The following is a 22,717-nucleotide window of genomic DNA, read 5'->3' on the forward strand; positions in this document are numbered from 1 at the left end:
AGGGAGGGGGTGACGAGGAGGAAGGGAGAACAGTGACACTAGCCCGGGCATCTCGGCCTGCAGGACACCAACTGGTTACCAAGTCCTTCCCTTTGCCTAGAAGAAGCTGAAAACCAACTCAGAAAGTAAAGTGCTTCGGTGAGATCTTTCCTGAAACTTCCACATCACGCCTGCGCGCCCAGCCACGGCCACGCCCAGCCACGGCCACGCCCAGCCAGCGGGGTTGGCTGTGTACCTTCCTCCTCTGAGCCTGTTGCATCTGCAAAGCTGTGGCTTATTGTTTGTCTGCCCAGACCACACCCTTCTGCTGATGAACCATTCCCAACCTTAAAGCTGATGCACACGCCCCCGTCTCCCATGGTGCTCCCCCGAAGCCAGCACCTTGGCATACGGAATCCTTGAAGGTGAGTGAGTCTGAGAAAATGGCAGAAGCAGGAAGGTCACCCTGACTTTCTTCCTGACCCTTTCCACCTGAAACAAATCATAAAACCTTCATGGGAGAAGTGCCCCCTGACACCCCAAGGAAAGGACCATTCTTATCTCTTAAGACAAAAGGGACTCGGAGGAGAAGCTGAGTAGATGACACTACAGTCACTTCATGCCTGGCCGGTCCCTGCTCCCTGCCTGTCCCTCCAGCCCAGCACACAGCACTCAGGTCCAACCACTGCTGTGGGTCTTCATTCCCGTACTGAAGGCTCCTCTGTCACATAAAACTTGTATTAAATACATTATGAAACCTTTTTCTGCTAATTTGTCTTTGTTTTCAGACCCACCAGGTGACGTCATGCTGCATCCCTGCAGACACAGGAGACGCGTGGTCCCGGGAAGGCTCCCCATGCTCTCCTGGGAGCCGGGGAGTGGGGCTCGGGCGCTGCTGTGGGAATGCGAGTCTAGGGCGGCCAGTGTCTGGCAGGGGAGACAGAGACGGACAGAGCCAAGGGACAGAGCGAGGGGGAGGGTGCGGCAGCATCTGCCCCAGTCCAATCATCCCTGAAGCCACTTCCACGGTTGGAATTGGTTTTGTGATGATTAAATGCTTTATTTTATTTTATTTTTTTGCATAAGCTACTTGGAATTGGTCTCTCCTACATCTAATAGAAAAAGAAGTTGGATGAATAAGTCACCTGCTTTAAGGAGGATTGTATTAGGGGATGGAAATGTTCTAACTAGTTCATGGTGGTGCTCGTACTCCTCTTGTGAGGTTACAAGCATCACTGACTGTTACACTTAAAGCACATGCATTTTAGTGCATACAAATTACACATGCAATCAAGCTATCAAAAAAGAATTACTGCTTGACACAACCAGTGTTTTTAAAAATTAAGATAATTATCATTATTGTTGGATCTAGAGTCTTCGTTTTTTCATTCATTTAATAAAATTTTGTTTCATAACCATTATATTTCAGAAAATATACTAGGTGCTGGGCATATAGTGGTGAGTAAAAAGAAACTCTTTGATTTTATAGGCTATTATTCTAATTCTTTTTAAATTTTAATAGATGTCCTAGTCACTTTCAGTTATTCTCCTTACATTCTTTCATTTTCATATAATTCACATTTATTTCAAACTAAAATTTAAAGTAGTAAGGACAGACCCTCTGATCACATGGAGAATATATTTGTAGTTAATGCCATGTGGGCTTGGGGATCTACCAGCAAACTGCGTGTGACTTCGAGCAACTTGCTTGCTCTCACTAAGCTTGAGCCGTCTCATTCATAAAATGAGGCCTCTCACATCTACATTCCAGGTTGTAGTGAGAATCTGATAGTTCATGGATGCAAAATGCTGGCCTTGTAGGAAGTCAACAAGCATTAGTTCCTATTCCCTTCTCTAAACTATGGCATAGGCTCAGTGGAATGCTACGCTGCTGTAAAAAAGGAATTCTTACCATTCGCAGCAGCATGGATGGAGGTGGAGAGCATTATGCTAAGTGAAATAAGCCAGTTGGAAAAAGTAAGTATCACATGATCTCACTCATTTGTGGAATCTAATGAACAACATAAACTGATGAACAAAAATAGGTCCAGAGACATAGAAGCATGGAACAGGCCATCCAACCTCAGCGGGAAGGCAGGGAGGGCTGCTGGTGATTAAGAGATCAACCAAAGGACTTGCATGCATATAAGCATCAGGAACGGTCACAGACAATAGGGGTGAAGGCTTGGGCTGGGGGGGGGGGCAGGCTGGGAGCAGTCAATGGAAGAAAAGGGGGACGTCTGCGGCACTTCCAACAATAAAGAATTTTAAAAATAAAACGTGGAGTAGACTAATGTGACAGTGAAGGCCGAGGCCGTGCCTGGCGAGAGGCTACGCACCCTTCTTCAATGATGAAGTACCGGAGTTTGTCATTGCTGTCGCGCGAGGGTGTGGCATAGCACTTGTTCAGCGTCAGGATCAAATGGGTGGCATCAGCTCCGACCACAAAGACCCCGACGTACAGCACGTCTCGCGTGGTCAGCACCACCTCGCCCTGGCGGTACGGGTGCTTGTAGGAGGCGTTTTTGTAGAGCGCCATCTTGGTGGTGAAGCTGCCCTCTTGGGTTGGAACGGTCAGGTTAATGACACTGAAAGGGAAAAAGACCACGAGGCAGGGGGCCCGGCAGTTATGTTTACTCAGTTACCTGCCACTTCGAGATGAACATGCAGAGGGAGGCAATGCAGGCAGCAGTGGGGTCCCCTCCAGCCATGTGTGGCCATGAAATCATGGTAAATGACCATCAGTCCTCAGCAGGCCCCCCCCACCCCCCCGGCCCAACAGCTACTGTGCTGGATAGGACAGACGGAGAGCATGCCCGTCTGGAAGTTTGGGAAGTTTCACTGGGTGGTGCCACTCTCAGGCAGGAAGTCAGATATGGAAATAGGGGCTGTTCTTCCTCATGCTTCAGAGCTCAGAGTTGGCTGGCACGATGGCGCCCCTGACCCGCCGGCCGCAGCCTCACCTCAGCATGGGCTTCACCACCGAGTCCAAGGAGATCTTGATGTCCAGCTCATAAGCACACGAGAACTCCACGTTGATGGTCCGGTCCCTAGTGATGATGTTGCCCGTGTTGTTGGCGCTTTCTATCCAGATTGTGTTCTTGTACATGATGTGAGTGCCATTGGACTGCAGAGCAAAGGGGGTCAGAGAGCGTTAAATCTGGGAGGAGCACGTGGCTTGCATTTCAAATCCGTGTCCTGAAGTGGAGAAATGGCTTCATTTCATACACCCCTACGAGGCCAGTATAAATCAGTACGGAGGTAGCCTCCGCATTTACTAGCGAGTATTACAATAGACGCCAGCAGCACCCTCCAGTCAGACACCCTTGATGCCCACACAGGGTGAGTTCATGAATTCTGGCTACAACCAGCCCGTTTCTCTGGGCATCCAAGCAGGGGCAGCATGAAGCATTGCCAGCAGCAGGTCATGTAAGTCTTCTTTTAATTCTTAATTCAAAATCTCTCCTCCACCAAATCCTTTCCCAGACAGGCCCACACGAACCCAAATGAGCAAATGCAGCTTCCTCTTCTTACTCCATGTTAACAACTCGTTATGAACAGAAAGAACGAAAGCACAGATAACAGGAGGGAGAGAAGCAGCGAGAGGCTGTGCTAACCTACAAGTGGGGAATCCGACACCACAGCTGGAGCCCGGCTGCATTTCTCTCTCTCTTTTTTTGTCTTATTTTTTCCACTTTATTTTATTTTTTTAAAAAATCTTTATTGTTCAGATTATTACAGTTGTTCCTCTTTTTTCCCCCCATAGCTCCCCTCCACCCAGTTTCCACCCCACCCTCTGCCCTTACCCGCCCCCCCACTGTCCTCATCCATAGGTGTACGATTTCTGTCCAGTCTCTTCCCGCATCCCCCACACCCCTTTCCTCCCGAGAATAGTCAGTCCACTCCCTTTCTATGGCCCTGATTCTATTATAATCACCAATTTATTCTGTTCATCCGATTATTTATTCACTCGATTCTTAGATTCACTTGTTGATAGATTGTCTTTGTTGTTCATAATTTGTATCTTTACCTTTTTCTTCTTCTTCCTCTTCTTAAAGGATACCTTTCAGCATTACATATAATACTGGTTTGTTGGTGATGAACTCCTTCAGCTGTTCCTTGTCTGTGAAGCTTTTTATCTGACCTTCAATTCTGAATGATAGCTTTGCTGGCTAAAGTAATCTTGGTTGTAGGTTCTGGGCATTCATCACTTTGAATATTTCTTGACACTCCCTTCTGGCCTGCATAGTTTCTGTTGAGAAATCAGCTGACAGTCGTATGGGTGCTCCCTTGTAGGTAACTAACTGTTTTTCTCTTGCTGCTTTTAAGATTCTCTCTTTGTCTTTTGCTCTTGGCATTTTAATTATGATGTGTCTTGGTGTGGTCCTCTTTGGATTCCTTTTGTTTGGGGTTCTCTGCGCTTCCTGGACTTGTAAGTCTATTTCTTTCACCAGGTAGGGGAAGTTTTCTGTCATTATTTCTTCAAATAGGTTTTAATAACTTGCTCTCTCTCTTCTTCTGGCACCCCTATAATTCGGATGTTGGTACACTTGAAGTTGTCCCAGAGGCTCCTTACACTATCTTCTTATTTTTGGATTCTTTTTTCTTTTTGCTTTTCTGGTTGGGTATTTTTTACTTCTTTGTACTTCAAATCTTTGACTTGATTCTTGCGATCCTCTAGTCTACTGTTGGATCACTGTATAATATTCTTTATTTCAGTCAGTGTATGCTTAATATCTAGTTGGTCCTTTTTCATATCCTCGAAGGTCTCACTAGGCTTATTGAGGGTCTCACTAAATTTATCAGTGGTTTCTAGAAAATTCTTGAAAAACCTTATAACCGTGGTTTTGAACTCTCTATCCAGGAGTTTGGTTTCCTCCATTTCTGTCATTTGTGACCTGTTTCTTTGTCACCACATTTTGGCTGCTTCCCTGTGTTGATAGAGTGGCTTTGTGTGATAGGTGTCCTATAGGGCTCAGTGGCTCAGCCTCCCCAATTACCTGAGTGGACACTCTTGATGCACCCCTTTGTGGGCTGTGTGCACAATAGTGTTGTAGTTTAGCCTTGATTGTTGTTGATATCACTGGGAGGAATTGACCTCCAGGCCAGTTGGCTATGAGAATCAACTGTGTCTACAATGGGAGAACTTCTGTGCTGGAGACACCCTTATGGGGCAAGACTTGATTCAGTGGGGCTTTGGTGCTCACTGAGTCTGCTCCCTGAGTGTGTCCCTTATGGATCTGAGGAGTTGTAATCTGGATGGTCCCACTCTGACCATTGGGTACACTGGCTCTTGGATCTCTAAAGGAGGTGCTAATTTAGTCTCTGCCTGAGGCTACCCAGCAGGAGCTACGGAGAGATCTGCAGATTCCTCTTCTTTGTTTGGGATTTGGAGGTGCCCAGATGAGGCCCAGCTGTGAAGCAATGCAAGCTGCTGTGGGGCCTTGGGCCTTCTTTTGGATGTTCTGGGTCTTTCTGACCCAGCTGCAGTTTGTTAGGTAATTGTAGATTGCAAAGGGCCAGGTTATTCATATGCAAAAGCCTCTGCCACAGCTTGGGTGGGGCGGGGTCTCAGGGAATCAACAGGGCGGAGCAAACAGCTATGACTTATCCTCAGTCCTGCAAGCACCTCTGAGAGAAAGCCGCCCTTGAGTTCTGCCCGATGCCAGACAGTCCAGTTTCTCTCCATATGAGTCTGGGTCCCCAGAGACTCGCCTGGAACTGGAGTTCAGAGCAGTCGGGAGCTTGAGACTCCCTCCCGATTGAAAAAGACAGCCGTGTCCTCAGTTGTCAGCCCTTTCCGCGTGCACCTCCATACCTCTGCACTTTACTTCCTCACCTCCTCTGAGTCTCAGTGTGCTTTTCTCTTTCCTTCTAGCTGTAGACTTTCCACTCAGCCAGCCTTCCTGTGGTTCTGGATGGTGTCCGTTTTGTCTTTTAGTTGTATTTTTGAAGTGGTTGTGCGAGGCAGCAATTTCAGGTGTTTATCTATGCCGCCATCTTGGTTTCTCCAAAGCTGTATTTTTTTCTGCATTTCTCTTAAATGATACCTGGGATGCCCTGATCCCCCAAAACAGCAAAACCCGGCTACTGACCTGAAGGCATGAGAAGGAATAACATTTTGTCAACACGCAGGACAAAGGATGACAGCAGACAGAGCGGGCCCAGGGAAGAAGCTGCCACCTATTGCACTCCTCCAATGCAGCCATAATTCTGCACAGACAGCCATTGTCTTGGCAGGTCATTTGCACGCCGTTTGCTGTTTTCCCAGGAGGCTATTCCTCACTGGATGGCCCTGAGGCGCTGTCAGAGCAGTCAAGGCGCCAACACCTGGACAGCCCGCCCCCCGGCCCCGCAGGCTCTCCCACCAGGGCCTCACCTGCACGATGTTCCCGCAGTTGCCTTTGGTGTTGTTGATCTGAAAGGAGATGAAGTCTTCCCCTTCGATGCCCGTGCACTGCCTGTCATTGACCCTCACGCCCTCTCTCTCAAAGCCGAGCTGGAAGAGTTTGCACTTGGAGATGGACACCTCCATCTGGGACGCCTTGCAGGTCACCTCCGCATCGATGATGTCATGCGAGTCTGTGGGAAACAGGACGATGACAGTCAAGAGAGTGGGTGCTGGTCTTGCCACAGCCAAGGCGGCCTCCATGGCCGTTTCCTGTAGAAATGGCTGTTAATCTGCAGGAAGGCTGTGGCACTTCTAACTGAACTTTGCTCAATCCAAAGGAGTCTATGAGCTCATTCAGAGCAACAACTGGGACCTTGAAGAGTCTTTTTGAAATGAAGAAAATACTAATGAAGTGTCTTTTCTTCCTAAACCCAGGACTCCCCCACTTGCTTAGTAGCTGCTTTTCTGCAGGCTCCATCCTGCCTCTGGCTCAGGGAGGCCTGGCTGAAGGACCCGCCGAGCAGGACAGCACTGGTCAGGCCACTCCAACCCAGCGCATCCCCAGCTGAGCACCAAGAGCTCTGGATCCTGACACAGGGATGTGTCAGCTGCCGTTCCCAGTGAGCAAGCAGCTATGGAGACCAGTTTCTGTCTGCACAGGGGCAGTGTGGGCAGCCCAGCCGCCTCCTCCTGGGGAGCCTTGGCCTCAGGCTCCACAGTCTGAGTGTAGCTTAGCCGGTGCCACCCAGTTCTGGGCTCGGGCAGGGCGGGGCTGGTGGAGGTGTGTGTGCTCCCACCCAGGACTCGGTGGGGCAGGACTTGGTGTCCTACCCAGTCACTGTTCGCTTCACACATTCCAGCTGTTTCCTGGGGCCCCACCTGAACCTGGCGACAGAGCTGCCTTAAGATGAGCGCCCAAGCGCCCGCGCTCGCCCCGATTCTCACATTTCCGTCAGACCACGCCTGGCCTGGCCGTCTTCCAGGTCCTCCTGATCCCTGATGCTGAAGGTTCCACCAATGCAATGGCTGATTCACTCACACACACGTTTCTGTTAGGATTTACTAGCGGCCCAGTGGCTCTGCTGGCCCAAGCTGGCCGCCCGCCCGCCCCCGCGAGAGCCACTGCTCCTTTGGTCCTGATGCCCTAGTGACCCACAAGCCTTTTATGATGTAGATGCAGGAAAGGGTGCAGCCAGGAAGCCAGCATTGCCTACTGCCCAGGTGCAGTTGCTTCCCTGCGGATGATCTGGTTTGAAAGCTTTGCTGTTGGTTTCTAACCCACAGTGAGGAGGCAGCTGCAATCCTAGAGCTTTGTTATGCGGTTGCAGGCCCTTCCCACTGGGCCCGTCTTGGGGCGGGAGTGGCAGGTGTCACTTACTGTTCCCAAGGGGGGGGACAGGTATCACTCACTGTTCACGTGGGGGGCAGGTGTCACTCACTGTTCACATGGGGGGCAGGTGTCACTGTTCACGTTGGGGGGCAGGTGTCACTCACTGTTAACGTGGGGGGCAGGTGTCACTCACTGTTCACGTGGGGGGGCAGGTGTCACTCACTGTTCATGTGGGGGGCAGGCGTCACTCACTGTTCACGTGGGGGGGCAGGTGTCACTCACTGTTCACGTGGGGGGCAGGTGTCACTCACTGTTCACGTGGGGGGACAGGTATCACTCACTGTTCACGTGGGGGGCAGGTGCCACTCACTGTTCACGTGGGGGGCAGGTGCCACTCACTGTTCACATTGGGGGGGCAGGTGTCACTCACTGTTCACGTTGGGGGGCAGGTGTCACTCACTGTTCACGTGGGAGGACAGGTGTCACTCACTGTTCACGTGGGGGGGCAGGTGTCACTCACTGTTCACGTTGGGGGGCAGGTGTCACTCACTGTTCACATGGGGGGCAGGTGCCACTCACTGTTCACGTGGGGGGGCAGGTGTCACTCACTGTTCACGTGGGGGGGCAGGTGTCACTCACTGTTCACGTTGGGGGGCAGGTGTCACTCACTGTTCACATGGGGGGCAGGTGCCACTCACTGTTCACGTGGGGGGGCAGGTGTCACTCACTGTTCACGTGGGAGGACAGGTGTCACTCACTGTTCACGTGGGGGGGCAGGTGTCACTCACTGTTCACATGGGGGGCAGGTATCACTCACTGTTCACGTGGGGGGCAGGTGCCACTCACTGTTCACGTGGGGGGCAGGTGTCACTCACTGTTCACGTTGGGGGGCAGGTGTCACTCACTGTTCACATGGGGGGCAGGTGCCACTCACTGTTCACGTGGGGGGTCAGGTGTCACTCACTGTTCACGTGGGAGGACAGGTGTCACTCACTGTTCACGTGGGGGGGCAGGTGTCACTCACTGTTCACGTGGGGGGCAGGTGCCACTCACTGTTCACGTGGGAGGACAGGTGTCACTCACTGTTCACGTGGGAGGACAGGTGTCACTCACTGTTCCCGAGGAGGGGCAGGTGACACTCACTGTTCTCATGGGGGGCAGGTGTCACTCACTGTTCACGTTGGGGGGGCGACAGGTGTCACTCACTGTTCCTGAGGAGGGGCAGGTGTCACTCACTGTTCACATGGGGGGCAGGTGTCACTGTTCACGTGGGGGACAGGTGTCACTCACTGTTCACGTTGGGGGGGCGACAGGTGTCCTTCACTGTTCACGTGGGGGGCAGGTGTCACTCACTGTTCACGTTGGGGGGCAGGTGTCACTCACTGTTCACATGGGGGGCAGGTGCCACTCACTGTTCACGTGGGGGGCAGGTGTCACTCACTGTTCACGTGGGGTGCAGGTGTCACTCACTGTTCACGTGGGGGGCAGGTGTCACTCACTGTTCACATGGGGGGCAGGTGTCACTGTTCACGTGGGGGGCAGGTGTCACTCACTGTTCACATGGGGGGCAGGTGTCACTCACTGTTCACGTGGGGGGCAGGTGTCACTCACTGTTCACGTGGGGGGCAGGTGTCACTGTTCACGTGGGGGGCAGGTGTCACTCACTGTTCACATGGGGGGCAGGTGTCACTGTTCACGTGGGAGGGCAGGTGTCACTCACTGTTCACGTGGGAGGACAGGTGTCACTCACTGTTCTAGTGGGGGGGCAGGTGTCACCCACTGTTCACGTGGGGGGCAGGTGCCACTCACTGTTCACGTGGGAGGACAGGTGTCACCCACTGTTCACGTGGGAGGACAGGTGTCACTCACTGTTCCCGAGGAGGGGCAGGTGTCACTCACTGTTCACGTGAGGGGGACAGGTGTCACTCACTGTTCACATGGGGGGCAGGTGTCACTGTTCACGTGGGGGGACAGGTGTCACTCGCTGTTCACGTTGGGGGGGGGCGACAGGTGTCACTCACTGTTCCCGAGGAGGGGCAGGTGTCACTCACTGTTCACGTTGGGGGGCAGGTGTCACTCACTGTTCACGTTGGGGGGCAGGTGTCACTCACTGTTCACATGGGGGGCAGGTGTCACTGTTCACGTGGGGGGACAGGTGTCACTCGCTGTTCACGTTGGGGGGGGGGCGACAGGTGTCACTCACTGTTCCCGAGGAGGGGCAGGTGTCACTCACTGTTCTCATGGGGGGCAGGTGTCACTCACTGTTCACGTTGGGGGGCAGGTGTCACTCACTGTTCACGTTGGGGGGCAGGTATCACTCACTGTTCCCGTAGGGGGGAGGCTCGATGCAGCCACACAGCTCCCCGCCGTTGTCCAGCTCACAGGTCCGGTTGGGACAGTCGGCCCCCACGCAGGGATCGTCCACCACTCCTGCTAAAAGGGAGAACAGGAACGCGCACACTTGACTTCCACACCAACACGCAGGCGCCGTGTTCACTCTGGACTTGCACGGCATGGAACTGTGATGGTCAGACAGCAGCCATGGATGAACACACAGGGCAACCTTCCAGAAAAGAATGAGCGCAGCTAGCAACGGGGCCTGGCTTGGCCGGACACGGGGCTGCGTGCGGCAGTGGCATGACCTCCTCCATCCCTCACAAGTGCTCTGCGAGCTACACACTGCCACCCCGCTTCATGCTGAAGCTTGCCCAGGGCTCCCACAGTGGAGCTGTGTGTGAGGGTACAGCCCAGACAATCTCTGCCAAGGCACCCCTGAGTGTGGCCTGGCCATGCTGCCTGTCACGTGCATTTGCACTTCCTGAGTCCCTCACTGCTCGATCCCCAGCACCCAGTCACCCCCTAGCCGGCCCTCAACAAATATGTCAAGAAAGACAGTTGTAGGGCCAGTGAGTTCCCTTAAACCACCTCCCCCAGAAGCTTCTACTTAATTGTATAAAAATAGATAAACCAAAAACCTACCCACAACTCACAAGCATTGCCTCACGGTACTATTTTGCCCAAAGGGTAAAACTATAAGTAAAATGTCAACGTATGTGGACTGTCACCATCATCCATGATGAACAAGGTTTCAGTAGCCAAGGAGCCCACAGACCACCTTCAAGATCATCAGCAACTTAGTGAAACCATCGATTGAGATCACTGTCTTCGAGACACTCCTGTCTTTGGTTAAAGCATCTCTCTCCCTATCAGATGTCATAATTCTCCTGTCCTTCCTGGCGAATAAGGATGAGAGCTGAAGACACAGCTGTTCCATCCCTCCAGAGTCTAATAATGAAACGAAGGGCGGAGCCGCCGAAGCTGCAGGTAAGCATGACCAGGTGCCACGCTCCCTGAGAGAAACCAAGGGTGAGGCCGGGGGTTGCAGGGATGGCCACCCCACCTGCCTGGGTGCCTGGCGCAGGACTGGGGGCAGCCGTCAGCATCACTCGAGGACACTTATTGAATGAACACAGCCCGGAGCATAACCGAGAGGAGCTGAGGCTACAGCCACAGGAAGGAAACATCTCCCTGGCCATACAGAGGCCCACCTGCCAATGGCAACTCAGACACGCCTTATAAAGAGGGGGCTTTTGGGGTTAAAAACAAAAACTAATGTGTGTGTTTTTTAATTCAATAATTTAAAATGTTTAACACAGTAAATTTTAAAGTTAATTAAAGGATTGCTTGTTAACACAACATATTAAAATTACCAAACAAAGCATTTCCGTCGATTTCCCAAAGAGACTGGTAATTCTAAGAGAATCTGAAATCACTGAGTGCATATTGTAATTAGCTGCTTTGTTTTAGGTTTGGAACAAACTGTGTTCTGACGCTTGGTCAGGTTTAATCTTTCTGTCTTATGCGTGTGCAGTGCCTTTGAGTGACACTTTTCCTGGCGCCATGTGCACACCAGGGGGGAGTGTATGTCAGGCAACACCAACCTCCTGCTGCACGTGTGTCTCACCACATCATGGGATGGAGTGGCCACCTGTGTAAAGGGTCACACATATATGCATATGACAAGTTTGTATATGTTTATATATATTCACTTCATTTGATTAACATGGTAAGAAAATGAACAGATAGAATAATGGATATCTATAATAAAAGCGTAATATGCTAATTAGACTGGGCAGCCAAACAACCTTCCGGACATCCTTCTGGACGAAGCCATCATGACAGGGGCTGAAGCAGAGGCAGTTAGGGGTGATCAGGCAGGCAGGTGAGCAGTTAGGGGCAATCAGGCAAGCAGGCAAATGGTTAAGGGCTATCAGGCAGGCAGGCAAGTGGTTAGGGGCGATTGGGCAAGCAGACAAGCCATTAGAGGTGATCAGGCAGGCAGGCGAGCAGTTAGGGGTGATCAGGCAGGCAGGCAAGTGGTTAGGGGAGATGAGGCAGGCAGGCAGGTGAGCAGTTAGGAACCAGTGGTCCCAGATTGCAAGACGGATGTCTGACTGCAGGCAGGATCGGGCCTAAACCAGCAATCGGACATCCCCCGAGGGGTCCCAGATTGCGAGAGGGTAAAGGCCAGGCTGAGGGACCACCCAACTCCCATGCATGAATTTCATGCACTGGGCTTCTAGTATCTATACTAATAAAAGGATAATATGCTAATTAGAGCAGACGTCTTCCGGACATCCATCTGGACAAAGCCACAGTGGCTGTGAGGGCCTAGAGCAGTGATGGCGAACCTATGACATGTGTGTCACCTCTGACACGCGAACTCATTTTTTTGGTTGATTTTTCTTTGTTAAATGGCATTTAGATATATAAAATAAATATCAAAAATATAAGTCTTTGTTTTACTATGGTTGCAAATATCAAAAAATTTCTATATGTGACAAGGCACCAGAGTTAAGTTAGGGTTTTTCAAAATGTTGACACACCGAGCTCAAAAGGTTCGCCATCACTGGCCTACGGCCTGCTGTGGAGTGGCCCCGCCGCCAAGGGAGTGGGAGCGGAGGGGGTGGTACTGCCTCCGTTCTGCCGTGGGAGTGGCAGAGGGTGGGTGCAAGGACGATGATCTTTGCATCAACTGCTACAACACAAAAGGCCACACCCACAGATGGTGAAGGTGGGGCTGGGCCTGGATGAAGAGGCCCATGAGGGCCGCAGCCAGCGTGAGCCGCAGTTCAGGAACCTCCAGGAGTGGCGGCGCCAGGCCATCCAGCACTGCCTCCAGTCCCTGAGCAGGCCCCAGTGCTGTGAAGCCAACTGCCGGCAGCCGTCCTGCCAGAAGATGAGGTGGGTTGTGCAGCACACCAAGGGCTGCCAGCACAAGACCAATGGAGGTTGCGGAGTGTGCAAGCAGTTCATGGCCCTTTGCTGCTACCATGCCAAACACTGCCAAGAAAACACATGCCCCATTCCCTACTGCCTCAACATCAAGCTCAGCCAGCAGAAGGTACAGCACCACCGGCAGCACGCGTAGCTCATGCACCAGCAAATGCCACCATCAACACCCGCACCGTGCCTCAGCTGAGTCTGCCATCCCCTCCTTCAGCACCACCCCGGCCTGTTGGAGACCGGGTGTAAGCTGACACGGTCCTTGCACCTGAAGGGGCTAGCAAGGCTGGGACCCTTACCCACACAGTTTTCCCAGACTTGTTTGGATGGCAGTTATCAGTAGAATGAGAGCAACCTTTGTAGAATGAGAACAGCCTTTCATGGCTTACCAAGAAGTCTGTAACTATTTACTGAGATTTGCTGTACCGAGAATTTGTCCTTCTGCTCTGTCTCTCCCTTAGAAATTAAGAGGAACAAAGAATACATTCCTCTTGACAGACCTCCTATTCAGTGTTTTGTGTATAAAAGGCATTGCGTGGTTAATAAACTAGCTGCAGTTCCTCGATTGAGCTGTAGTACTCCCAATCCCGTTCTCCTGTCTTTCTTTCTTTTCTCAATTCCCACCTCCCTACCTCAGCCCGGCTCAACCTGTCAGGCTGGCCCTGACATCGGCCCCCCACACTACATCCCAGCACAACTGGACACCACAGCCCCCGACTCTGCCCCAGACCTCGCCTGTGAGCATGTCACTAGCCAGCTTCTCCAGTGTGGCTAGAACACAGCCCCCCACCACAGTTTGCACTGGGAAGCCCACTAACCAGGTGTCAGACCCTCCGCCCCCCGCCTGGCCCACCTGCAGCAGTGGAGGCGCCTGACAGATTGCACGTGAGGCACAGCAGCAGCAGCATCTGTAGTGGGTGAGCACCAACAACGGTATGCCCGGAGGCACAGTGACCCCCAAGAGCTAGATGGCCCCCATGGGCCTGAATGTGACCCAACCAGGTCAGTGGGTCTGTTATTCTGCCCCTCGAGCCCCAGCAGTGGCAGCCAGCACCCATCCCCCAGCAACAGTCAATGTGAGGCATGCCTAGACCCGTGATGTCTATGCAGACCCAAGGTGCAGCCACCTCAGAGCATCTCTCCAGGTGCCCTGCAGGACCTGCTGTGGACCCTAAAGTCTCCCAGCTCCCCCAGCAGCAGCACGTGCTCAACATCCTCAGGTCAAACCCTCAGCTGATGGCAGCTCTCATCAAACAGCACATGGCCAAGTAAGTGGCCAGCCAGCCCGGCCTTCAGCTCTAGCCCAGCCTGCTGAACCTGAACGCCATGCCAGCCAGCGGGGCACGACCTGCTGTCCCTCCACATCAGCAACAATGGGAGGCCTGAACCCCCAGGGCCAGGCTTTGAACATCATGGACCCGGGTGCAAACCCAGCGTGGTGAGTATGAGCCACAATACAGAGAGATGCCGCAGAGCAACAGCAGCAGCAGCAGCAGCAACAGATAGGCGGCGCTGGCCTGGCTTCAGGCCTGGCAGGACACGCCCAGTTCCCGCAGCCTCAGGGAAGTTGACACTACCCGCAGCCATGCAGCAGCAGCGGATCCAGCAGCAGATTGGGTCCCAGGCCAGCCAAACCCTGTAGGCATACTCTGTACCTTTCCCCTACCCTCAGTTTCTCCCCTGCACTCAGCACTTTTCTATTGTCCCTGTTTGAGGCTCCTGCCCTCTCTGCAGTTTTCCTGTTATTTTCATCTCAGGTGTCACAAGAGAAGCTAAGCAGCCGAGAAAAGCAACGCTAGACCCAGCTTCCTGCAACCGCCTGCACCTACATCCAACCCACACAGAGACATAAATATCCCACCCTCCCTACTCTTGCTTGCTGAAATGGATACACTGCTGTGTATTAAAATAAAATTTATAAAACTCTCACAACGTCTCTTGGCCTGTCTCCTGTCAGCATGGACCTAACAAACCCCACGAACCCCAGCAGCACATGCTCTCAGAGAGCCACGGGCCTCACCTCTCCGGGCAGCAAATGGCCATATCCCTCAGTATTCAGGTGAGATCTCTGGCCCCTGTCCAGCCTTCAGACCCCAGTTCCAGCCTCCACATGCCAGCCCATCACCACAGATATGCCCCAGCCTTCACCACACCATGTCTCCCCCCAGATTGGTTCTCCCCACCCAGGCCTCCCAATCACCATGGCCAGCTCCATAGATTAGGGACACTTGGGGAACCCCAAATATGCAATGCTACCACAGCTAAATACCCCCACAGGAGTGCATTGCCAGTGAGCTGTCCCTGGTTGGTGACATCACAGTAGACACCCTAGAAATGTTGCGGGAGCAGGAGCAGAGGTGGCGCCGCTGTAGGAGAGGCCTCGGTGTGGGCCCTTCCGCAGAGGCAGCGGGAGAGGGGGCTGCGTGGTTCCGGTCCCAGTGCTGCCCATTCTGCAGAGGCAGCCACAGTGTCAGCGGCGCGGGCCAATCCCGGCACCACGCCTCCGCAGAGGCTGGATGGGGTGTGACCTGCTGTGCCTCAACCTCCCCCAGCCCCTCCCCAGCCAGCCTGGCCCCAAATCACCCCCCACCCGCCAGTGGGCAGGGGGTGGGACCAGCGCTAAGAAATGGAGGCCGAGGGCTGGCAGCCGTGGCAGCTGGCAGTGGCAGCAGCAGCGGGGTGATGGGGGCGGCGCCTTCCCATGATCGCCTGGTCACCTCCTGCAGAGGGAGGCCAGACTGTGGCTTAGGAGAGGGCCTAAGCTGTCAGTAGGACATCCCCTGAGGGCTCCCGGGCTGTGAGAGGGGGCAGGCCGGGCTGAGGGACCTCACCCAGTGCACAAATTTTTGTGCACCGGGCCTCTAGTATTAAATAATGTTCTTACTACAGAAAATATACAAGAATCCATAGATCTTTATCACTAATTATATATATACTGGAGGCCCAGTGCATGAAATTTGTGCACAGAGGGGTCTCCTCAGCCCAGCTTGCACCCTCTCCAATTTGGGACCCCTCGGGGGATGTCCAACTGCAGGTTTAGGCCTAAGCCAGCAGTTGGACATCCCTCTCACAATCCTGGACTGCAGGCTCCTAATTGCTCACCTGTCTGCCTGCCTGGTTGCCCCTAACTGGCCCCCCCTCCCCCGCTGGCCTGATCACCCCTCACTGCCTCTGCATGCCAGCCTGATCACCCCTAACTGCCCCCTTGCCATCCTGGTTGCCCCAACCTGCTCCCCCCTGCCGGCCTGGTCACCCCCAATTGCAGCCCCCACCAGCCTGGTCACCCCTAACTGCCCCACCTGCTGGCCTGGTCACCCCCAACTGACCCCCCCTGGCCGGCCTGGTTGCCCCTCACAGCCCCCCGCCCCCACTCGCCTGGTCTCCCCACGCAGCCTGCTGTTCAGTTGTTTGGCTGTCCCTCACTAACCCCCCTGCTGGCCTGGTCACCCCATGCAGCCTGCTGTTCAGTCGTTTGGTCATCCCTCACTCACCCCTCTGCCGGCCTGGTCACAGGCAGCCATCTTGTGAGGGCATGAGGGTTAATTTGCATATTACCTCTTTGTTATATAGGACTAGTGGCTTGGTGCACAGACTTTTGCACACTGAAAGAAAATTAATTAGAAGAAATATTTTAATATTGCTATTCACCCTTTCTCTATAATAGAAGTGCCAACCAAATTCACTATCAACAATGACAGATTGAAACATACACGTGTGATTGGCGCCAGTGAGAGCTTTATATGTATCGCGCATGTGCGAGCCAACTTAGCCTTTTATATATATAGAATAAACTTGCTTAGTAGACCTGCTTTCTGATTTAGCTAATCTTTTTCCAGCCCAGTGAAATACCCCAACTTCTCTTTCAGGTAATTGTCAGCAACACAGCAGTAAATATCAACATGAAGCAGATTATTATTGTAAATCATGCAGGGAGAACAAAGAGTAAAATATTTAACGGCAGTAGTGTTTGACTATATTCTGCGCAGTGAGAAAACCTGAAGTCATTTTCAAGGTCCACCATTTCTTACTTCTTTTCAGTCGGTCAAGTTTCTCAGCTTTCTAAATCTCCATTTTCCTGCTAATGAAAAGAAAATAGGATTCCATCGAGTCTCCTATCTACCTACTCCAGGACTTCTGTGAGGATCAAATGAGATGAGGCACATGAAAACACTTCACAGACATCTGGTTACAGTGTGAAATGTCTGCACCTGGCTATAGAGCAAGTTCTGTTCCTGGGTTGAAGAAACTCCAAGGAGGCTCGTTGCTAGGGAGAGGAAGCTGGGCATTGCTATGTGATGCCATTACCCAGCACCCACAGCCACTGTTTCTGGGCTGGGCTGTGGGCCACATTTTGTGCCATGGCAGTGTCAGCTGTGATTTGGTGGGGTGTCGCTCCAGGGTGGTGGGGGGCCTCTGTCCCACCTGGGGGAAGCCGAGTGTTGCTTTGTCGGCGCCAGTTCCACGGTGCCGTTTCTCTGTAAATGGCCAGTGCACGTCATGGCAGTTCCTGCGTTAGCGTCTGCCCCCTGGTGATCAGTGTGCATCATAGCGACCAGTCGGATGGGCGGAGGGACACTTAACATATCAGCCCTTTGTTATATATAGTTATTTTATCCTATATAATAAAACGCTATTATGCAAATGGACCCAATGCTGGAACGACCTGTCGCTATGACGTGCACTGACTACTAGGGGGCAGACGCTCAATGCAGAAGCCGGCCTCATGGCTGGTGAGCGCAGCAGTGGTGGCGGGAACCACAGGCCTGGCTGAGGGCCCCCCCCCCCCCCCCCCGCCGGCAGTGCACAAATGTCATGCACCGGGCCTCTAGTATATAAATAAAATCCCTTTATAATTCTTACCACAGCTTCCTTTCAACCCAGGCAGACACGGCCAGCGCCATTCTAGCTCAGCTTGCCGTTTGCCACTCCCATTGCTTCTCTGATTCAGGCTCTGGCCATGTTAAAGGAGTGGCATGGGGCTGAGTCTGGGGCCTGGATCAGTTTGGGTGCCATGTGTACTCTGTCTCTCCACTTCACAAGTCACTATATGGGTGCTCATCCCACCCAGAGCCTCATCCCTCCTCCCCCCCTCCCCCCGTGCTCTGGACCCCACACCTGGGCAGGAGCTGGCTGCAGCCACCTTTCTAACCCCGGAGGCGGGTCTGAGACCAGCCTGCCAAAGGGGCAGAGCCATGCCACCAGCAATGCTGTTCTTAACTTAGAAAACAAAACAGTTCTCTTACAGCAATTCTCCTTCTCGATCCACTCTGTGCTGAGGATCCCCAAGGAGCGGCAGGACTCCCCGTAGGCGGCCAGCGAGCCGCACAGCTGCAGCTTCCGGTGGTTGTAGCAGCCATCCAGGTAGCAGGACTCGTAGAAGGGCAGCGGGTCGAGCAGCCCGTAGCAGGGCTGGAAGAAGCCCTTCATGTCCGTGAGCTTCAGGCAGTAGCCCTCACCCTGCAGCCTCTGGATGTGCACGTTGTCGCAGGCGGCCGCGTACTGTGAGAACTGCAGCTCGTTGCAGCTGCAGGCGAGGGGGCGGGTCAGAGAGGGAAGGAAAGCAGCCCCTGGGCTCTCCGGGGGCGGGAGGCCCTGTCTGCTACGTCCTCTGCAGACCCAGAAGCCAACGCACCACACCAATCCCAACACCGACCATCTTGGGACCTCAGAAACGCGGGTCATTTCTATGTTAATGTCGCTGGGATAAGTGAGCATAAAATCAAACTGAATTGGTAGCCAAGGACCAGACAAAAGGGAGATCCTGGCATATTAACCTTTGATATAACTGACTGGTAGAATTGATACAATAACCATAAACAAGTACTGATATAACAGATAGCAATAATAATAATGACAACTATACCCGAAAGGCTCACAAGGGGTTTGAAGCTTTATGTCCACATCCGGGTATTAGCTGGTGTCTGGTGTATTAAAGCCATGGGGCGATGCCAGCTAAGAGAAGTGTGTCTGCAGATCCAGACTAATTTAGCAGCCCAGAGGGTCCCAAACTAGACCCCACTGAGATAATGCGTAGAGCTCATTCAAAGTTGGACAGTTAGGGCCTTGGTGACTTCTGTGTTTAAAGAAGCTGTCTTGACTCCTACCAACTTTACCTGCACAACCACATCCAAGCCCTCCAATAAGTGTCATAATCACATGACTGGACTGGCACTGGGGAGCAAGCTGTGGCCCTTTTCTCCTGAGTTAACTCTGAATCCCACCCCCCCCTGAGTGCTTCGTCCCAGCTGGGCCACTGGCCAAGGCTTCTAGTGCAAGCCTGGGCAGACTCGGTGAAAATTCACAGTGATACCACCTAACCCAGTTCCTTCCTCTGCCACACAAGACACTACTGAGGCCTCTGATGTGTCTCTTTGTATCATGAAAACTCCAGACTTTGGCTCGCTCTATCCAGGAGAAGAAAGTGATGCTATGGAAGGAGCATTTTCCACGGCGCCCCGGGGAAGGGCGGGCGGGCCCCAGCCGTGGCGGGCCTCTCACCTCTTCTGCATGCCATTGGTTTTCCAGCTCTGCGCCAGCACCACACTGCTCACCACTGGCTTCCCCCGCAGGGTCACGTAGTCGTCAGTTAAGTCCCCATTGAAGTTGCCACAGAGGCCACACACTTTGTTCTGCAGCCTCTCGCTGATGCTGATTTTTATGACGTTGAAGCCGTTGTAGTATATCTGGATGTCGGGGCTGGTGTCAATCACCAGGAACCCTTCGCTGCTGTAGATTTTGGTTGCCAACCCAGTTATAAAAGGGACGTTCACTTGTGTGCCGTTCACCTATGGAAGACAATAAAAGTAAATGATCCTTAGAGCAGAGGTTTGCAAGCGTTGACTGTGACGGGCCAGAGTTAATATTCTATGATCTCTATTGCTACTCAACTCCAACCTCATGGCAGGAAAGCAGCCCATAGACAAGATGTCACTGAGGCTGTGTTCCAATAAAGTTTTACTTACAAACACAGGCAGCAAATAAATTTGGCTAAATCCTATACTTTGTTGTCCCCTGTTCCAGAGTTCAAGGACACTCACTCATCTTACTGGCCACAGCTCCCCACAAAGCAGCAAAATATGAAAGCAGAGTAAGAAAACATTAGAAAAATATAACCCACAGCCAATGGCTGGATTTCCCAAGCATAAACCAATGACTGGAGTCTAACATGGCTAGCATGAACCGCGGGAGTGTTGCTATCTTTACTGTTTTCTTGCCTATAATGTTGACAGGAGTCCAGCCCAGAGAGCCTATAGCCTAGCATTTTCTGTATTCATCATTTTCCTGCTTTATAACAATGTCTTTTCTTAACTCTTAGGATAGAACATAACATGCTTTTCTTATACTTACAAAACAAATTGTATTTTTTTTCCACCTGCAGGTTATTAGTAATTTTTATTTCTTAAAAAATCAGAAGCCTTTAAAAATATGATTATTTTCTATTTTTGTGGCTTGGGGTAGTTTATTCAGCAACAATGTCAGCTTTGCTGTGCTGGGGGGTATGTTCACTCTGGCTCCTGGATTCTGGACCAGTATCATTGTGTCTGTGTGGGCCAATTTGCAAAAGGGACTGGGAGTTCAAAAAACAGTAGCAGCTTTCCCTGAAGTTAAAAACCAGCAGCAAAATGTAAACGCTTCCTTTCAGCTTGCAAAATACTGCCAGGCCTTTGCCTAATTCTGGGTACTAAGCTACACGATGACTGTCCAAATAAAGATACACTCCCTTACCCAAGACGATGATGGAAAGCAGATACGCACAATACTATTCAATTCCAGAAAATGCCCCTGTGTGTCCTGGCTCTATCCCTGCCTCCCTGGCTGTAACCGGAGCATCGAGGTCTGACGCCATCCTCAGGTCTACCTGTGGCGAGCAGCTGGTTTACCTGAGGCTGGGAGTCCCTGTCCATAGTTCTCTAGAGCAGGTTGCCTTCTTAAATGGAAGGGGTGGGAGGAATCCGAGTGAGAGAGGCATGTTCGCTATGGGGTGGGCTGAGGTTCATGCATGCATTTATTTATTTTCTATGTGTCTAAGATGCACAGAAGCCAGGCAGCTGTCCCAGCGCAGCCAGCTCACGACGTCACCACCTTCGCCTGTTTGCCTCCCGCTGGCACGTCCTCCTGGGCCTGTCCTAGTGGGGGTGCCCCCTCCTTCGGGGTGTTGTTTAGCTACTTGTGTTCTTAGGCCAATGCTCGCCTTCTCTCCGCTTCTGGAAAAGATGGCAGAGATGGAAGAGCGTGTCTGCGTGTAGGTGGGCAGGGCCAGAATAATTGTAACAGCTCAAATGAGATGCTCACCGGGAATTAATCCAGAGAGAGTGAGGCCTCTGCCACGTTATCACCTGAAGCTCCAGGGGCACCGGCATCATTACACGCGAGATGCTGTGCGTGCCCCGCAAGCCTCGGCTGCCGGCAAAGGGACAAAGGGGCCCGTTCCTAAGCTCGTAGAACCTTTATACCGCCTGCTTTAAAATCTGGGGATCTGCCCTGGCTGGTTTGGCTCAGTGGATAGAGCGCTGGCCTGCGGACTGCAGGGCCCCAGGTTGGATTCTGGTCAGGGCACCTGCCCGGGTTGTAGGCTCATCCCCAGTGGAGGTCGTGCAGGAGGCAGCCGATCAATGATTCTCTCTCATCACAGATGTTGCACTCTCTCCCTCCTCTTCCTTCCTCTATGAAACCAATAAAAATACATTTAAAAATAAAATACAAATAAAACCTGATGATGTGTGCGTGGTGCCTATGCAGCAGCAGCCTGTGACCCTCACATCTGGTCATCAGGAAAGCGCCTGCGCAGGCCCTGGCCAGGCCGCCCGCACGTTTCCTAGCACCAGGGCGGGCGGTCACCTTGACGGTGTTGCGGTCGCTGATGAGAATCTGCTCCTCGTTGATGTAGAAGTAGACGGGCGAGATGATGGTGAGGTTGGGGGACGACCACTTGTCGAAGTTGATGATGAGCTGGAAGGAGATGTCGGGCAGCTTCTGGCAGATGGTGGAGAGCACGAAGGCGCAGTTGGCGGGGAAGCGCAGGAAGGCGCCGTCGAAGGTGCGGAAGACGCCGCCGCCAGCCGCCAGGCAGTAGGAGGTCCTGGTGCTGAAGCAGCCCCGCACCCCGTTGCGCAGCGCGCACTCCTCGTCTGACTTGCACTGGCGCGGGTCGCACTGGATCAGGTTGCGCCGGAAGCAGCGGCAGCGCCGGGTGCAGTCGCTGTTCCAGAATAGCTGTTTGGGCTGCAAGAGAGGCACCTGCGTAAAACTTGGGCTGCGGGCGGGGCTGAGGGCCCCCCTGACGCCCGGGCCGTCTTTGCGGGCTGGGCTACCTTTCTTTAATGGAACTGATATTTGCAACAGGGAGCAGTAGGAAGGCTGCTTTCATTCAAATGTTACATCAGTTCCATGCAACTCAGATGCCAGACAATATGCAATTTAGCCTTTACTGGTTTCAGTCAAGAATTTGGCAGCTGTACAGCTGGGTTGTAGAATTACCCACAGCCAACCTGAATGTGCAGCTGTTAGGCTCTCAGATGGACTAGGTGAAAAGCAAATCTCTTTGGTAAAAAATTATTGTGGACCCATGGAAGCATGGAGAGAAGGTGGGGGGAGGGTGGGTGGGAAGTAATCAACCAAGGACCTTGTATGCATATATGCATGGCCTATGGACACAGACAATGGGGCAGTGAGGGCCTGAGGCGTCTGGGCAGGAGAGGGTCAATGGAGGGGGTGGGGGGAAGGGACATATG

General features: G+C 52.6%; 1 protein-coding gene across 2 annotated transcripts in view; it reads right to left on the minus strand.

The window, feature by feature from the left end:
• Nucleotides 1-22,717, minus strand: part of LOC118678267 (tubulin-specific chaperone cofactor E-like protein) — a 199,848-nt gene that overhangs the window by 11,918 nt on the left and 165,213 nt on the right. Inside the window, exons 13-19 of one of the 2 annotated variants that reach the window (XM_036353716.1) lie at nucleotides 21,825-22,208; nucleotides 19,487-19,771; nucleotides 18,230-18,527; nucleotides 10,023-10,133; nucleotides 6,359-6,561; nucleotides 2,943-3,106; nucleotides 2,319-2,567 (exon numbers count right to left, since the gene is read on the minus strand). In XM_036353716.1, the coding sequence (XP_036209609.1) occupies nucleotides 2,319-2,567; nucleotides 2,943-3,106; nucleotides 6,359-6,561; nucleotides 10,023-10,133; nucleotides 18,230-18,527; nucleotides 19,487-19,771; nucleotides 21,825-22,208 (1,694 nt within the window). Of the gene's footprint in view, nucleotides 1-2,318; nucleotides 2,568-2,942; nucleotides 3,107-6,358; nucleotides 6,562-10,022; nucleotides 10,134-18,229; nucleotides 18,528-19,484; nucleotides 19,772-21,824; nucleotides 22,209-22,717 lie in introns of both variants that reach the window. The other variant, XM_036353715.1, reaches the window with a different exon arrangement.

This window comes from Myotis myotis, unplaced genomic scaffold (assembly GCF_014108235.1).
Source record: "Myotis myotis isolate mMyoMyo1 unplaced genomic scaffold, mMyoMyo1.p scaffold_m19_p_20, whole genome shotgun sequence".
Lineage (NCBI taxonomy): Eukaryota > Metazoa > Chordata > Mammalia > Chiroptera > Vespertilionidae > Myotis > Myotis myotis.